The sequence below is a fragment of the Xenopus tropicalis genome, chromosome 4 (genome assembly GCF_000004195.4).
Source record: "Xenopus tropicalis strain Nigerian chromosome 4, UCB_Xtro_10.0, whole genome shotgun sequence".
Classification (NCBI taxonomy): domain Eukaryota; kingdom Metazoa; phylum Chordata; class Amphibia; order Anura; family Pipidae; genus Xenopus; species Xenopus tropicalis.
Window position 1 is genome coordinate 132,353,169 of NC_030680.2, and position 17,142 is coordinate 132,370,310.

At 41.7% G+C, this 17,142-nt stretch overlaps 1 protein-coding gene across 2 annotated transcripts in view; it reads right to left on the reverse strand.

The window, feature by feature from the left end:
• Window positions 1-17,142, reverse strand: part of fgd5 (FYVE, RhoGEF and PH domain containing 5) — a 108,578-nt gene that overhangs the window by 27,880 nt on the left and 63,556 nt on the right. For both annotated transcript variants that reach the window (XM_002938237.5, XM_031901163.1), the window contains exons 8-12: window positions 16,889-16,976; window positions 14,068-14,118; window positions 12,852-12,910; window positions 9,109-9,180; window positions 7,519-7,587 (exon numbers count right to left, since the gene is read on the reverse strand). In XM_002938237.5, the coding sequence (XP_002938283.3) occupies window positions 7,519-7,587; window positions 9,109-9,180; window positions 12,852-12,910; window positions 14,068-14,118; window positions 16,889-16,976 (339 nt within the window). The remainder of the gene's footprint in view (window positions 1-7,518; window positions 7,588-9,108; window positions 9,181-12,851; window positions 12,911-14,067; window positions 14,119-16,888; window positions 16,977-17,142) is intronic.

Consider the following 17,142-nt stretch of genomic DNA (forward strand, 5'->3'; position numbering starts at 1 on the left):
GGGGGTTGCTTACTTAATACAGATGACAGTAGCTGCTGCTGCTTCTAAGCAGCAGTTTTTCAGGTGGTCTTAGCCTTTGACCAAAATGTCAAAGTGGTATCAGTGAATGCTACTAGGAATGCCCCCTCTACTAGGTTCAGGCTGGTATTCAAAATAGGCCCTGGCATTTCAGCTTTTCAGCTGTTTTTTGCACTTTGCAAACTGCCTACCTCTGTCTCTGCCACAGGGAGCAGAGATGCTCAGCTGCTCTGATGAATACAGGTCTGCTTGCACTTTGCAGCACTGTATTCACGAGACGCAGGAAGGGGAGACACACAGGTAGCACACCCTAGCTGTCCCCTAACTTTCAAGTCATTCAGACACACTTGTTAGGGAGCCCTATGGCAGGCAGTAAGAACATGGCTAGTATGTGCCCCCCTGATGTACACTGCAGTGTGCAGCCTGCCCAGGGAAGAAGAGCTGCTTGAATGAGCACAATGGGTTGCACTCTGGATATTTGTAAATGACGCCTAGGATTTGAGTAGACACGTTGCACTTGTGCAGTCATGCCTGGTAAATTGCTTAGAATTTCTAAACAAAAAAATGTAAATAATTTACCTGAAAATTTGCAGAATTATTCCCCCCAAATTATTCATAAATGTACAAGTTAACATTTAAAACCAAATCTAAATCGGTGCAGGTTTTCAATATCTTCTTATGGAAATGATCCGCAGACAGAAAACCCCCCCAAAAAACACAAGAATATTCATTGTCTTCTAGAGCGGTTGCCTTTTGCATTAATATTGCTTTAGGGAGCTCAGATCTGATGGGAAATCAAATAAAACAAACCTATAATAACTGGCAGCCCCTCAAATGACAGATGAGCCCACAGAAACGCTTGCTATGAAAGGAAATCAAAAGCGCATTTTGTCAGGGTCTCCCCACCCTGCGGTGATACTGACAGTGACACCCATTGCCGTAAATAACGTATAATAGCCATAAGTATCTAATAGGGACCAACATTGCGGTGGAGGGGGCATACAGCTTGTCAATCATCCCAGAAGACAGGGGTCCGGCTTTCTGCTTCTCTTGATACCAGAGAGGGATTTCCGTGCCATTAGTTGACAGATGACTTCTCACTGAGTTTTTATTCACTTTACTTATTGCTTCATAAATTACCTTCCGCTCTCCCATTAATCTGATCGGCGCACTGACATTTCCCCACTGCTGATCACATTAGCATTTCTAGCAGTGGCACGTTAGTGCTGGGAGAGAAATACATCACTTTCTATAGGAAGTGATGACTGAGGATGGAGAAAATTGTGACTGCCAACTGTATGCGGTTTATCGGTTTCTCACATATTGGGGGCAGCAGCTGCTTCTGTGCCTGCACATTTATAATAGGCCACAATTGCTTTTGGCCTACAATAGCATAGGGCAGAAAAAAAATATTCATATGACGCAATTTTAAGGTCAAGTAAAAACCAAAAGGCAATGTTTATATAATGGCTGGGGCTTGGCAAGCCCTGCAACACCTACCTGGCCATACCTACTGCTCCCTGCCTGCTCACACTCCTTGCTCCCCGCCTATAGCTCTCAGCTCTGCCACTGGATTTCCACCAGTAGGTCTTGTGGCAGCTGGGGAGGGTTTTTATTTTTGTCATTTTTAAACTTTATTATTATACAGTAACCTGTGGGCTACTGCCCTAGGCACAGACTCTCAACAAATGCCTATATATATATATATATATATATATATATATATATATATATATATATATACAGTATATGCAGCACTGGGGCTGTTGGGGGGATGTTTGGGCCTCTATAATTGAAGTGCCAGGGCATAATTTAAATCCCAATCCGGGCATGCCACACAGTCCAGACACCCTGATGACCACAGGGTCTGCTTCCCTTATAGCAGGAGTCCCCAACCTTTCTTACTCATGAGCCACAGTCAAATGTAAAAAGATTTGGAGAGCAACACAAGCACCATAAAAGTTCATGGAGGAGCCAAATAAGGGCTGTGATTGGCTATTAGGCAGCCTCTATGCACCCTATCAGCTTACAGGGGCTTTGAAGTCAGGAATTCAAAAATAACTCCCTGGTTTGGGGGCACTGAGAGCAACATCCAAGGGGTTTGTGAGCAACATGTTGCCCCCGTGCCACTGGTTGGGGATCACTGCCTTATAGTTACGTCACTGGTTTTTAATTACTATTAAGCAGGCAGTCACATGACTTGCATAAACTCAATCCCCTCTCAATTCACTGGTGGGGGGGCAGAGATTGAAGATTAAATAGAAAAGCTTATCTGATGTGATCTGATGTCCTAGCTATTCCTACAATTATAGCCAAATGACTGATACACCAATGTTTTCCTTGACAAACAGATTGGACATCCAGTGGGCAGTAGCACTGAAAAAGTCTGACAACCACTGCCTTAAAGCTGGCCATATGCCACCGATATTATCATACAAAACCTCATTTAGTACAAACTTTTGGTGGGTTTATGGTGGATCAACGAGATGACCAATATTGCAAAAGCTTCGGATATCGGTTGTCTCGTCAATCGGGAAGGGACAAAAGATTTTAATTGGGCGCCGTTGAAGGTGCCCTAGCAAAATCTGCCTTTAGGGCTGAATCGTCAGGTGGAGGTAGAATCCCTATTGTTTCTAACTCTATATCTGATGATTCAGCCCTGGATGTCAGTGGAGGGAACGAACTGTTGTAATTGGTACATGTATGGCCACCTTAAAGGTGGATACGATATTATCAGTGCGTGTATGGCCAGCTTAAGAGAGATGTGAAATTAGCAGCAGATCCAAGGTGCCAGTAATTCTGGGTCAGTATGTGCACTTAAGGGTAATTCATCAGAAGAGGCTAAAGGGGTGAATGGGCACTCACAGCTATTTGCAAAGGGGCATGTATGGGGCAAGTATCTTTGCACTCATTATGCACCCAAACTTTGCTAATCCTTAACTCCGTCCTGATTGGTCTCATTTCTTCTCCAAACCCACTAGTGGTGCATCAGTACCTTGGAGCACCAAAACTGCACATGTGCTACACCCTCTAGATTATAGAAGAAAGAAGTGACCGCAGCAGAGTTTGAGCTGGGGACTGTAATTAACAGACATAGGACTACTGCATGTGGAAAACTGTACAGCAGCTCTGTGCCCTAATACCAGTGTCTGAATACATTATAGTTACTTTGGGCTTTACTTTCCCCATTAATATAGAGATGCAGGCAGGGGGGCAGGTTTAGTTAATGAAGACATTAATTAAAAAAACAGTATGTGGTACCAGACTAACATGAAGAAGGAAGCAGCTATGATTCAGTTGTCTGTAGTCAAAAGACCTTTCCTTTTCTCCCTATGCAGGGCTGATATTATCAACTGAGGGTTCCAAGACTAGGTGCTGGCTGGCTGGCAGGCCCCTATGGGTGCAGGATCGATTAGGCCCAATAGGTATAATCGACCAAAGGACGGCCCTATCCCTATGAGGGATCTTTAGGCTCCTTATTCTTATATATACTAAAATATCTAATAATTATCCCTCACTGTAATAAAATATTTCTCATCTTAACCAATGTTATAGCCAAGGTCTGCCCTTACAATGGGTTAAAAACAAGCCAGGAAAAGACTTTACTGCAGTCCTTTGGCCGAGCGCCCATCAGCCACAAATGATTTTAAATAATTTGCCTTTAATTTTTCGTTTTGTTTTAAAGGATCGCTGGAGTAGTACAGACGCTGCTACTACTGTAACTAATAAATATAAATATTCCCAAGGGAAATTCCCTTAAAATAGAATTGAAAAAAGCACTAATGAGATGAAGGGCAGGCACCAGGAAAATGCTAATAAAATGGAGTTTTGGGACGCAGCCAGTACATTGTTTGTTGCCCATAAGACGTGTTCTTGGTATACGTCGGCAGGAGCTTTGACACATACGGTTGGCAAGGCAACGCTGATTAGCACCCCAAGACTTTCTTCAACATTAAAAAATGACTATTGTTGTTTAATTGCTTGGTGCAGAATTTGGTGCAGAGTGAAATGCAGACTAAACCCTTATTCTAATATCCAATCACGTAACAAGAGGCACAGAATCATTCTGGGGAAATTGAAAACATTTTTCAGAATAAAAAAGGGGGGGGAGGTGAGGATTTGTCTTGGCCTATCGATGACTTTATAAATAAGTGAATGTTAGGGTATTGTTGTCATGAAATATGAAAAGGGAAAGCTGCAGCTTTGTTTTTTTTCTTTACTGACTTGCCATCAAGGTGAACTGGAATCAGATTAAACTTGCAGATGTGCCCGAAGCCTGGCCACCTTGCAATAAACAGCTAAGTCTGAGCATTCGCAACATGAGGGCAATATAGTCACTCAGTGGTGCCAGGTTAGACTGGGACACCAGGGGGCACATTGCTGGTAGGACTTTTTTCTGTTGCTTATCCTTATAGGCTGTATGTTCAGCAAAGCATCCAAACCAGGTCAGCAACTGGGACCAGGACCTTGGGTGTTCAGTATTTGGCTGGTGTAGGATGCTCAGTAATTGGCTAGTGTGGGATGCTCGTGCAGATCACACCAAGCAAAGGCTGAGGGATTAGTGGAAATCCTTGCAGTACTATGGGCAGTGGACCATCGCCCAGTCAGGTATAGAGCCCCTCAGTCCCAGGGAAAGACATGAAATGAGTAAGTAAAGGTGGCCATACACTTAAAGATCCGCTTGCCTTGGGGCCAAGCGATCGAATCATAACCACTGTAATGTGCGCAGTTGGTTCGGGGGCCGCATTAACGAGCCGATACGGTCCCCAATCCAACTGAATTTTTTAACCTGTCCGATCGATATCTGCCCGATTTCAGGCCAGATATCGGTTGGGCAGGCCAGTCCTTGCTGACCCTTGACGGGCCGATAAGCTACAATCGGCCCGTGTATGGCTACCTTAAGAGAAGAGGGGCTCAGACTGGCCCAAGTTGCTTGCCCTAATTCTGCAGGAACTGGGTTGCTCTTTTACCACTTTCAGGCCTGCAGCCGTGCAACAATGGGAAGGCCAGATCTAGCTCTGATGTATTAAGAAGCCAGGACCTGGGAGGGGACTGGGTGACATTATATCTATCACACTGTATAGATAAAGGCCAGCTGACTGTTCTGCTACTTATCAAACCCACTAGGAGTGGGCCACTGGCACTGATATCTGTTCCACCTGGACCCAGGGAGTTTGCACTGTGATATGTGTATGTATATGCATTTAAAGGGGTGGTTAGAAACTTTTCAGTGGGTCTTCATTTTTTATTTGGTATAGTTTTTGAATGCTTTGCCTTCTCTTCCGACTCTTTCCAGCTTTCAACTGGGGTTACTCAACCCAGTAAAAAATCTATTGCTCTGTGAGGCTGCAATGTATTGATACTTTTGTATAGCTGCTGAAATTCCAAAATGGAGAGCTGCTGAACAAAAAGCTAAATAATTCAAAAACTGCAAATAAAAAATGAAGACTAATTGTAAAATGTCTCAAAATAGCACTCTGTACATCATACTAAGAGTTAATTTAAGGGTGAACTACCCCTTTAGGTATGATTAGTATCAGTAATAATGTCTGTCAGATACTTTGCATCACCTAAGCTACTAAAGTCCGATACTGGTGCTGCACTCAGCAGGAGCTTTCAGATTACATGCTTCCACTGCCCTTGTTTATATTGCTAGTGTGCTGCAGCCTAGAAATAAATCCTTTCTGATCTGAAGTGACGATTATTTAGCTTTCATCACTGATAAGATCATATCCGAAATTCATACCAGAGGAACCACTAAGATCTCAGCGCTGACAGGAGGCTTGGCCCATAACCACGTCCCAGTGTTCATTCTCAGCCCAAGCCGACTTTGTAGAGTAATTCTTGGAAGCGTGAGATAAAGAGCTGGGACGGGGCCCAAGACCTTCGTAGGCTGGCAGGGGTCAGGGAAGGGTCCTTGTTTTGTATGTGAGTACTTCTAACTTCAGGCAGCAACATCCGTGTAAACAAAGGACTGGAATCAGGAAACTGGCCCCTGCTCCAGCCCAGCGCGCTTCCTGCCAGGATGCTCACTAACACAAGAATGCCTGGAAAAGTGTCCGAGCCCACTGCTTTCCGAACCCACCAAAGGAGTCTAGTGACAGGACAGAGGTCCATAGTATTACAAGAAATATTCCAATTCAAACCACATGGTGATAATAACACCTTGTTAATTTATCCTATACATTAGAAGTTGGCTTCTGGGGGCCTTGTATGTGGCCCCTAAGAATTCAATCAGGCAACACTTTCAATTTTATGTCTATTTATTTTATAAAGGGCACCCCTCCGCATTAAACTATCCAGGGCCAGCTGGGCTGGTGGGACACCAGGAAAAAAACACAGTGGGCCCCTGCCCTTATGGGCCCTACCCACCCAGGACCACACCCCACACCCCAGGCCTGCTCCTCATCAGTATCTGCAATTTCTCCCTCAGATCACTGCTGCATGTGAGTAGGAGGGAGAGAGTAAAAGGAACACAGTGCTGGGAGGGGCATGCTGGCCAGTGTTATAACAACTACGCGTTGACCCCCCCCACAAAAAATCTCGGAGGGGCCCAGTGTGCACAGAATCTCTTACCTGGCCCTCCATCCACTCATTGATCATGGCCCCCTGATCCTGCTGTTGTAAGTAAGAGCAGCTTGGAAGGAAGCAGAGACCAGGCCCCCTATGATTGAAGGGTCTGTTTCCTCTATAGTTGTGCTACTGGTGCTGGCTACGTGGCCAGGAATTTGTGACAGGGTGGTGGTAGTGGGCCCTTGAGGTGGCAGCACACAACAATGCATGAGAAAGGGGTCATCTTGCCCCGAAACGTTGCATTTCCGCAATAAAAATTTAAAGGGCTTGTTCCCTTGTTTGCAGCTCTGAGTGCCACTTGCCTTTGTTGTTACCCTTGAGGTGGCAGCCCCAGTCCCTATTCCTGTGTTCCACCACATAAATCTTTTGGGTCATTTCCTAGAAACAGTGTGGCTGATTTACAAACAGTGTTGGACTGGGGTTACTGGAAAACTCAAGCCCACATAGAGCTGTCAACCAGCCCCATGTCATGAGGGAGATAATGATCCACTGGATCATTGGTTTACAGCTCTGCCGACCAACCCTGCCAGACCACCCCCACAATACTACTGCAGCCAATAATCGCCAAGTTAACACTTGCCTTAAGCTTCCATTAATTCCAATGAACCTTCAACAGATTGCGCCAACACAAAAAAATGCAGTATTAAATGTGCCTCAATTTGGCCATGATTTGCTGCAGTGAACCCTGGAGGTCAATACAAAATGCACCCAGTTTTATGCAATTTTCATCCTGCTCTGCATTCCTGCAGGTCTCTGCATTCCAAAACTGCCACAAATACAGCGCTGCCTGCGTTTGGCAGCATCATATTTATAAGGGCGGGGGCACAAAGCCATAGAGTGGGCCCATGGATGATGCCTGTCTCTGCTTTATTACTTTCCATATCGAATACAAATGTAATATAATCTTTCTACAAACATTTCTCTTACCAAGAACAAATGCCGGGGGTGTCTGTTCCTTCCAGAAACTTTCATTAGAGTTCCTTCTTTCACGAATTCCTGTGAGGGCAAAAGGTTTGTGTCACAGCAAATGGCAAGAAATACATTTCTTATTGCAGAATGGATATTCATCTCCTGCCTGTAATGAGCCGTGATCGCTGCATGCATCCTTGTTATCTTCTTTTTAAGATACAGGCCCCTAGGACTAGAGTTACTTGGTTATAAAATGTAATCTTGGTTACTTATTCTGCTCCTTCCTGGGGGGGTCCTACAGTAATATGCTTAAATTGCAGTACCCAATGTAACATGTATTTTCTGATTTGCAAATACATTTTAAGGGCTGGAAGGTACATCTAGGGTTCTCAGGGCAGGTATTTGTATGGGCCACATCTCTCTCAGAGGCATCTCTGTTGTTACTGGTAGTGATGAATGAATCTGTCCCATTTCAATTCGGTGGAAAATTTGTGAAACAGTGAAAATGACGCCCGTCATTTTTCAGCGCAGCAAATTTTTCCACATGTTTTGTAAAAAAAAAAATCTGCCAATGGTGAAACGCAGAAATTCGCCGCGAATCCATGCCTGGTAAAGAATTTTGCTCATCACTAGTTAACTGCATGTGGCTTGACTACATTGGCAGTCACTGTTTTCTGACCCAGCCTTTCTTGACCAAGCTGCCTTTGTATAAGCCCATAATCATGGGGCTCCTCGATCCATATCTGCTCAGCCAGTAAATTCCTTCTGCCAAGAACCACACCAGGCCATGGGTGCCGCTAGGACATACCAAATGGGTACTGACTGGCTGAAAAGGCCCAAACAGTATCATCCCCTAACAATTTTGCCTCCAGTTATTAACCTTAGTAACCAATCAGAGAGTTCCATTCATTATTCTGCCTATAATTGGCAGATTAAATATAACTGCTGATAGGTTGCAATAAGCTACTGCAAATAGTCACTTTGCCCAGTGTAAAAATTCAAAAAAATTCTTGATACCTGTGTATACTTTGGGGGCAATGCTTTCTAAGGGCTGTGGTAAACGGGGAGATTAGTCACCTGCGACAAATCTCCTTTGTTGCGGGCGACTAATCTCCCCAATATGCCATCCCACCGGCTTGAATGTAAATCGCTGTGACTAACCTCCACGTCTACCACGGCCCTAAACCAGGCCCATGGTTTTCTGTGGCACTGCTGAATGGGAAAACTACTGTATAGCATGGCCTGTCTGGGAAAGCTATCTATTGTTTACCATTTATAGACTCTGGTTGTCTGGGTGGGACATGACATAGTCATTGTTTCCTATGGACATGACATGGTCATTGTTTCCTATGGATAGATACTCACTGGCTTAGACCATAATATAAGAACAATGTGGCATATTATACATTTGAAGACATCAAGGCATCATTATTATGAATAGGGTAAACTCCTACAGAATCAATTTGAAAAGAATAAGTATTAAATAAATGTTGTGTTGGTGTTAGGATATCTATACATGGGAAGATGGATTTTACTCCCAGCGGGGGCTGTAGTTATAACTTGGCTAAATGCATGGACTCCTGGGTATAAGGCAGCCATTGTACTCACCCGCCCAGGCTGGAGAAGGCTCCTCTGACCCCTGACACTGTGCTCTATTTGTACTAGCTTCTGGAGGTTTTCCTGCAGCAAATACATTGAAAAAATGCCTGTTAATTAGTACACAAGACGGACGGTCAATATCAGAGTGAAAAATCATCCGCATACCAGGCTCATTAAATACAAACGATTAACAGATATGTTTTTATTACGCCTCCAATTACATTAAATCCCACAAGTTAATGTTCCTATCACCCTAATTTGTGCTTTAAACCATATAAACCCGACTGAGATCACTGCGTACAAGCATTAAATAACCTCCCCCCCGCTATTAAATAGTATCTCCACTACAGATTCCTTATTACAGAAGCACAAGGAAATTGTTTCTGCACATTTTTAATTGCAATTATACCTTCATGTCCTAGTTTCTATTTTTATTTGCTTAATGCAGATACTGATACTGTATATCATTCTTTTCCTTTTGCTTTGTTTTCCCATACCCTCTTAAATGAGCTACTGACCACCCTTCAGTTATAGTCTTTGCTACTGACTAGCTAGTAACAATCTTCTTTATCACAGCACATGAGCCTCCCATTATGTTATAATTCCCTTCTGAGAGACAAACCAAAACCGGAAAAATAATGCCAGCATAGCTGAAAACAAGTTAATAGATGGGGATCCTTGGAGAAAAAAATGTACATTATATTGTGTAATACATGTTTAAGACTTCACACATCAAAGCAATGGCGTAACTATAGTGGAAGCAGACCCCATGTTCGTGCGGGGATGGGGGCGGATTGTGGGGTCTGCTTCCACCATAGAAATCCCCCCTCCCCAGTGGCTGTGAGCAGGGAGCAGGGGAGGCAAGGGTTAAGTGGAGGTGGGGCCAGGTATGGCTGGATGTGCACTGGCCGCATGTAGTTACGCCACTGCATCAAGATGCATCAGATCCTGCAACCCTCCAACTAAAGCAGACAACAGTATGCAGCATCCCACCAATAGCTGAAGTCTGTCAATAACAAGCTGGGAGTTGTAGTTCAGAACCTAGTGGGCCATAGGTTAGATATTCGTAATATATAAACTCATTATTATATATTAATATTATACATTATTAAATAACTTATTAAAGAACATTGCACCCCAGCCTTCCTGCATTATCATGGGCAGAAATATTATTTGAGCAGCTCTCACATGTTTGCGATACCTTCTGTGTTTCACTGGCATCTCCTTCATTTATTTTCCTTATTTCTAATTTCATTTCTTATTCACTAATGTCTCTTTAAACATGTCACCATTTTTCCTACTAATGGAGCTATTCTCCATCCTACATAAGCCTTGGGAATTCTAATTGTGCAACGGAAATAGCTCAGTACAACTTCACTTATTTATGTCTCATTATCTGTGCTAATGCGTATTTACTACTGTATAAATATTTCGGTTCTACTTTGCAGTACCAGCAGGAGACACAAGAGAATGTTCCCTGGCAGGTTTTTTTTGGGTAAAACTGCAGTTCTGTGGTTTCTAACAGAGCTTCCTCTGCAATCGCTGAGCATGACCCACAGTCCTTATGTGACCAAGGGTGATCCAAGTATAGATGTGAATTTCTCAGTATTTTGATGTTTACCATTTGGACCATGTAAAATGTTTGTAGAAATAAGAGTTTAGTTTTTATTATGGGTTGGTAACAGCTGATCATTGTAATAAGGTTTCCTTTTTTGTACTACTACAGCAACAAGGAGACAGATTTATCTAAGCAGTCATCTCATCTTTTTAATAACTCCTCTGTTCCTACTTGCTATCTCTTCATTTGTTTTCCTTCCTTAGCTAATTTACTCAAAAATGTCACCATTTTTCTCTCTAATGATGCCATTTTCCCTCCTACAAAGGCCCTGGCAAATCTAATTGTGTATTCTCTCACTGTCTGACTTATATGGGTAACATTTTTATTTTACAGTAGCTCCAGCCAAATCTTGGGAGGCTGTTACTCTTTTCTCTTGTCTGTCTATAGGAATTTTGTGACCACAGCCTCATTGCACCCTTCCCCCCAAAGGTTTAAAATTTTGACAGCCAACAGCCCTGCAACAACATAGGGAATGGCCACATGGTTAATCTGTTGGTATGGCCAGAGAAAGGCCAATGTAATTTTGCATACAGGGCTAGGAAACCAAGCTCTGTACATTGAGCTGTCTAAATAAAACAATAACCAAACAACATTGTAAAATTGCCCCTCAGATTCCACATAGGTCCAGACGAGGATTAGGTGTGTCAAATTGGCATTACACAGAAATCAATACCCTCAAATGATATCATAAAACCTGCAGTGGATATGTTACCTAAATAACACAGCAGGATAAAGATTGTGACAATTAGTGATGAGCGAATCTGTTCCGTTTCGCTTCGCCGAAAAATTCGCGAATCTTTTAAAAGATCCGCGAAACGGCGAAAATGTTGTGCGGAAAAAAAATTGTCGACCACGACTATTATTTTGTCGCCCGCAGCTATTATTTTGTCGCACGGCTATTCTTTTGTCACCCGCGGCTATTATTCCGTCACGCAGCTATTCTATTGATGCCCGTGACTATTCTTTTTTGACGCCGGCGACAATTTTGCGTTGTGTGGCGAATTTTTCTGCCGCAAATCCATGCCTGGCAAAACATTTCGCCCATCACTAGTGACAATATAATGGTGTCTGGGCTCTAGACACACATACCCCAAAATACAGGCTGACACAAAGCCACATTCTAAGTTTTACATATGCATACTGTACACACAGACTTGACAGACGTGCTCACATAAACATAGTGCCTCATACCACCCACTCTCCTAACGCGTTTCGCACCGTGTGGCGCTTCATCACCTCCTCTGACGAAGCGCCACACGGTGTGAAACGCACTAGGAGAGTGGGTGGTATGAGGCACTGGGATGCACCTGTCCTTTTTGGTATAGTATGATTTATATGTTAGTTTTTGTTGTATTTATTTGAGCCAATAAATGTTGCGGTTTTTATTCCATTGAAATTTTTGTTGTTTATTCATATGGTAATTCGATATAACCTGTTGATTCCCTTCTTAAACCTACTTAACTAATTAATTGTCACATAAACATAGTAATCAGTAGGAAGCTAAAAAGAAGTACTACTACCAATCTACTGCACACAAAGACCCAGTGCCTTTTTCTGTCTCTGGGCATATAAATATATATATATAATTACAGTATACTATGCTGCTACCTTGCCCTAACCCTTACCCTAATACCGTAAATATAATTTTGACCGGTACTACATTAAATAGATATAAAAATACCTAGTTATTCTACAGGAGGACTCGTGGCCCACCACAGCAAAAAGGGATGGGTTACTATGGAAGAGCTTATAGCTTAATTATAATATAATTATATATGGCAGTTGACATTTATCTGTGGAGGCTAAACCTACCTAAAACTTCATTCTAGCTTACACACGAGCCCTTTACAAGGTCAATGGTCTTGATAAACAAAGATTTTAATTTTGTAAAAGTAAGGTTAAAGATATGTTTAATCTTTAACCTTACTTTTACAAAATTAAAATCCCCAAATCAGCACTGACTCTTTGAATGATATGGTAGCTGCTCTGAGTGACCAAAGTTCAACACCATTTATTACTTGGTGTTGGATACAAAGCTTCAGATTCACTACACTCATGCATAGTCTACTTATATACTGTACAAATACATCTCTCATGGATTGTAAGAAAGCTGTTGTGCCTGACTATTACTTACCCCTTGTCGCATGCTGTCATTGGCTCGGTCAGCTACTTCTGACACCATCAACAGGGCAGCTAGGGTAAAAAGCACAACATATGGCTATGTTTGTTAACCTGTTTTCAAGACTGAGGAAGCACCATCACCATTAAATATTTCTTTGGCACGGCTATTGTATGGATAAAGGGTACATATGCTGTTCCCAGCCTTCAGCATTTCCCGTATTATGGTTTTTAATGGAACTCTTGCTCTTCCTTCCTTCAAGTTTCATTATAAACCTGTGTCCTTATTTTACTTTTATTGTCAAAAAATATGTTATGGCCTGATGTGGCCCTTCAAGAATTTCCTCCCCCCTCCATGGGTACGTAGTACATGAGCAAAATAAAATGTAGGTATTAAACAACATATTAGATATAACAACAAAGCAGTACAAGTTTTCTGTGAAATAACACACTATACATGAGTTGCAGTTTAATAATTAAAAGATTGTAAATGAATTTTGTTTTATATGTGCTTCTCTAATAATCATCAGTTAGTCTGTCCCCATAGAATCAGACCCAGCCTTCAACCAGGGGCTCCTCTATACAACCAATTGGTGCCTCCTAAAAATGTACCGGGATTTAAGAATGTGTTCCCTGCGACTGATCAGGTCATTGCCTTGGGTTTTACTTTTAAGTGTGGGATTGGAACTGGCTGAACCAGACCTAATAACAATTCCTATTCAAAGTCAAGAGGCCTACATGCGAATAGGGATTGCTTCTATGGCAAACAACCTCATTATGAAACTGGCAAGGCTTCAACTGAGCACTGTGCCTTCATATATATATACAGGTATGGGATCTCTTATCCAGAAACCCATTATCCAGAAATCTCCGAATTACGGAAAGCCGTCTACCATAGACTCCATTTTAATAAAATAATATAGAATTTTAAAACTGATTTCCTTTTTCTCTGTAATAATAAAACAGTACCTTGTAACCGATCCCAACTAAGATATAAATAATCCTTATTGGATGCAAAACAATCCGATGGGGTTTAATTAATGTTTTATTGATTTTTTAGTAGACTTGAGGTATGGAGATCCAAATTACGTAAAGATCCCTTGTCCGGAATACCCTTGGTCCCGAGCATTCTGGATAATGGGTCCTATACCTGTACTTACTGTTCTGACTGATAATTTTTGATACTGAATAAATACAGGTAGGAAAGTTCAGTAATGGAATATTGTACTCACCATGGGTGTCTTCATATTCTGTCCAGTCTGGGCACAGGTTATTCAGGTAGTCTGTGGGTTAAAAGCAAACAGAATTCAAATTCAGTAACATTATTAATCACCCACTCTAACAAAAAACTACTGGTTTTCATGAAATTAAAAGGAAAACTATACCCGCCGATAGATCCCTTTGTTGGTAATGTTTTATGACATTTCTATTGCCAGGCTAAAACCAAGTTGCAGCTGGAGTTTTATCAGCTGCACTTATGCTTGTGGAACACCATTACTTCATTTTTTTTTGTCATCAGTTATAATTGGTGCATAATGATGTAATTTCTGTCACATGACTCGTTGAAACTTATTATTATAATAAATAATGTACCCCCCTGTTGTAAAATATACGAATAGTAAAAGTCACCTTGGAGTTCGATGAAATGTATAAAAGGACTTGGAATTTGGCTTTGTCAACTCCTCGTTGACTTATTATATCCTTATATTTTACAACAGGGGGTACATATTTTACTCTTTAATCCCTCACCAAAAGTGTTATGAGAAGTGATAAGGAAGGACACCATTGCGTCTTGTTGTTGCCATATTTTCTACTATACCTGCCCTTCCCACTCTTCCTACCCACAACTACGCATGGGTCCTGGGCAGCTGCTTTTATATGCACCCCCTAATGATAGATTTGATTGAGCATAGGTATAGGGTTAAATATCTGTACTACTAGCTATATAGATAGAGTGGTGCCACCTTTACGAAATAATATTCTAGCCTCTGTTATATGCCTTTCATATTTATAACACTTACACCAAGCTATATAAAAATAACTATATATAACACATCTCTATATGTCAGAATAGTACAGTTGGCTACACATTCTCATACAAATTTACAGCGCTTCATAACATTACATATGTAATTTTACATGGAATACCAGGGTGATAACATGGCAATATCTGTTGTATTACAGGGAGTGACTGACAGCTCATGTTGCCAAGAGGTTAGGGGTCCTACGCCGTTGCTATTGCACTGACTGCTGTGACGAAAATAAAGGGTTTGCCCTGGTGGCAAGACTCAGTTAATTCTTCCTGTCAGGTTAATTTTGTCCCTCTGCCTCCCAGCAAGTTGCTCCTTATCTGCCAGACTCTGTGCCGGAAGGTTACAGTCTTTTCTGAACAGGTTAATGGCATTTCAACAATACAGGATAAAGAGGTCTCCATATTGTAAAATAGCACTATTATGTAGGGTGAGCTTAATGCTTCTTTGCTTTTGAGACGCAGCCATTGTATTTTGACTTGTTAAAAATAAAAGATCCATTGCTTTTTCAACGGCAGACAAATCCTCCTTATCCGTTCATAATGGCACTTTGCAGATAGGGCTTTGTGACGGCGCATGGATCAATTGACAGAGGAGATGCTGAAAAAAAAACTTCTGTTTGCGCTGCATTGAAAAAAGAGCTTTAAATACATCACTGCAAAAGGCTTTATCCCCTGTGCTGTAAGACCATAGGCTGTAAATATAGGCTAGTAGTCTCCCTCTTTATTTCAAAACATGGTGAGATATCTGTGGGCTCAGTTAGCAAGGCTAGGGCAGGGAGTGGTGGAGCACTGTGGGGTACATCTTGTGCTAGGGAACATCTTGTGCTTGTACGCAAGCTAAGGAACCCCAGTAGCTGCCAGGCCAAGCGGGCCGGGTGCCCTAGGCACGTGCCTCTTCTGCCTACCCCTAGTCCCAGCCCTGGCAACTGCAAGGTGAACTAGTTAAGTACAGGGCAGTCTTGATTTTTATTCTGTCACATATCTCAGAGTCCTGACTTTTGACCCGGGAGCAAGTTTGTTTTGCAAGTTTTGTGCTCTTGGATGACACCAATTGCTTTGTAATGGTATGGGAAAGCTCTAAATCATGAGAAGGCCAACTCCCATAGAGCCCATTTTAAGCAAATTATTCTACTTTTTAAAAATGATTTTCTTTTTTCTCTGTAATAATAAAACAGTACATAGTACTTGATCCCAATAAGCTGCATAAATCTATATTGGTGTCAGAACAATCTTATCTGGTTTAGTTAATATTTAAATGATTTTTAGCAAATTTAAGGTATGGTGATCCAAATAATGGAAAGATTTCTTATCTAGAAAACCCCAGGTCCCAAGGATTCCGGATAACAGATCCTATACCCTTATGTAAACAAAAAAGTTCAGAATCCAGCAAGAGAGTTCTGAGGGCAGCAGACTGTTTTTGGTAACAGTAGTAATGTTCAGTGTCAGAAGGAATTAATCTCCAGGAAATATAATGTAGAAACACTATCTAAGAATCATGTACCGTATATACCATACAATGTAAGGATTTGTACATTAGGTTTCCCATAAGAATTGCCCATTACATAATACAAGTCATGGGAATGGCTTCACTGCAGTATGAAATGGGTCATCTAATAGGTATTGGCAGGCAGGAAGGCGATGGCATTTATAAACAACAGAGGTATATTAACCTTACCCATTGTACTGGAATATTTCAAAGCAAATATTTTGGCATCAAATATACTAAAATATAATCAGTCTGTCACTAAGTCACCAGTGTGCAGTGGTTTGAATAAATGCTAAAGCAGGTAACCTGCGTAAAGGTGCTCTCCTCTTATTTTGTGACAGTCTGTCATTAATACAGTTCCCATGGCCCTGGCAAACTTATGGATTATAGTGGTGGCACAATTTCCAACATCCCGCAATAGCAGAACTAGCAGTGGGGTACATGGAGTTGTGCTTTTGCATTGCCAAGGCTTTGTTGATCCTTAGTCACTGTCCTGGACCTGTGTTTCAGCCCACCAAGCCCTTTTGTCACTCACCTGTAAGAATCATATGATACTGGAAGATTCTCTGCACTACTTTCAACAGTTCATGCTTCACATTGGCTTGGCCACGATGCAGATACCTCTGCTCTCCAGGATCAAGAGAAATATACAGAAATGTTTCATGTTATAATAATATTACACACACATATATAATATATATATATATATATATATAATAACATAAGTCAAGGTTGGTTATAGTCATAAAGCCGTAGTTTCTGTAATTACTAATGATCCAGTGGTTTTAG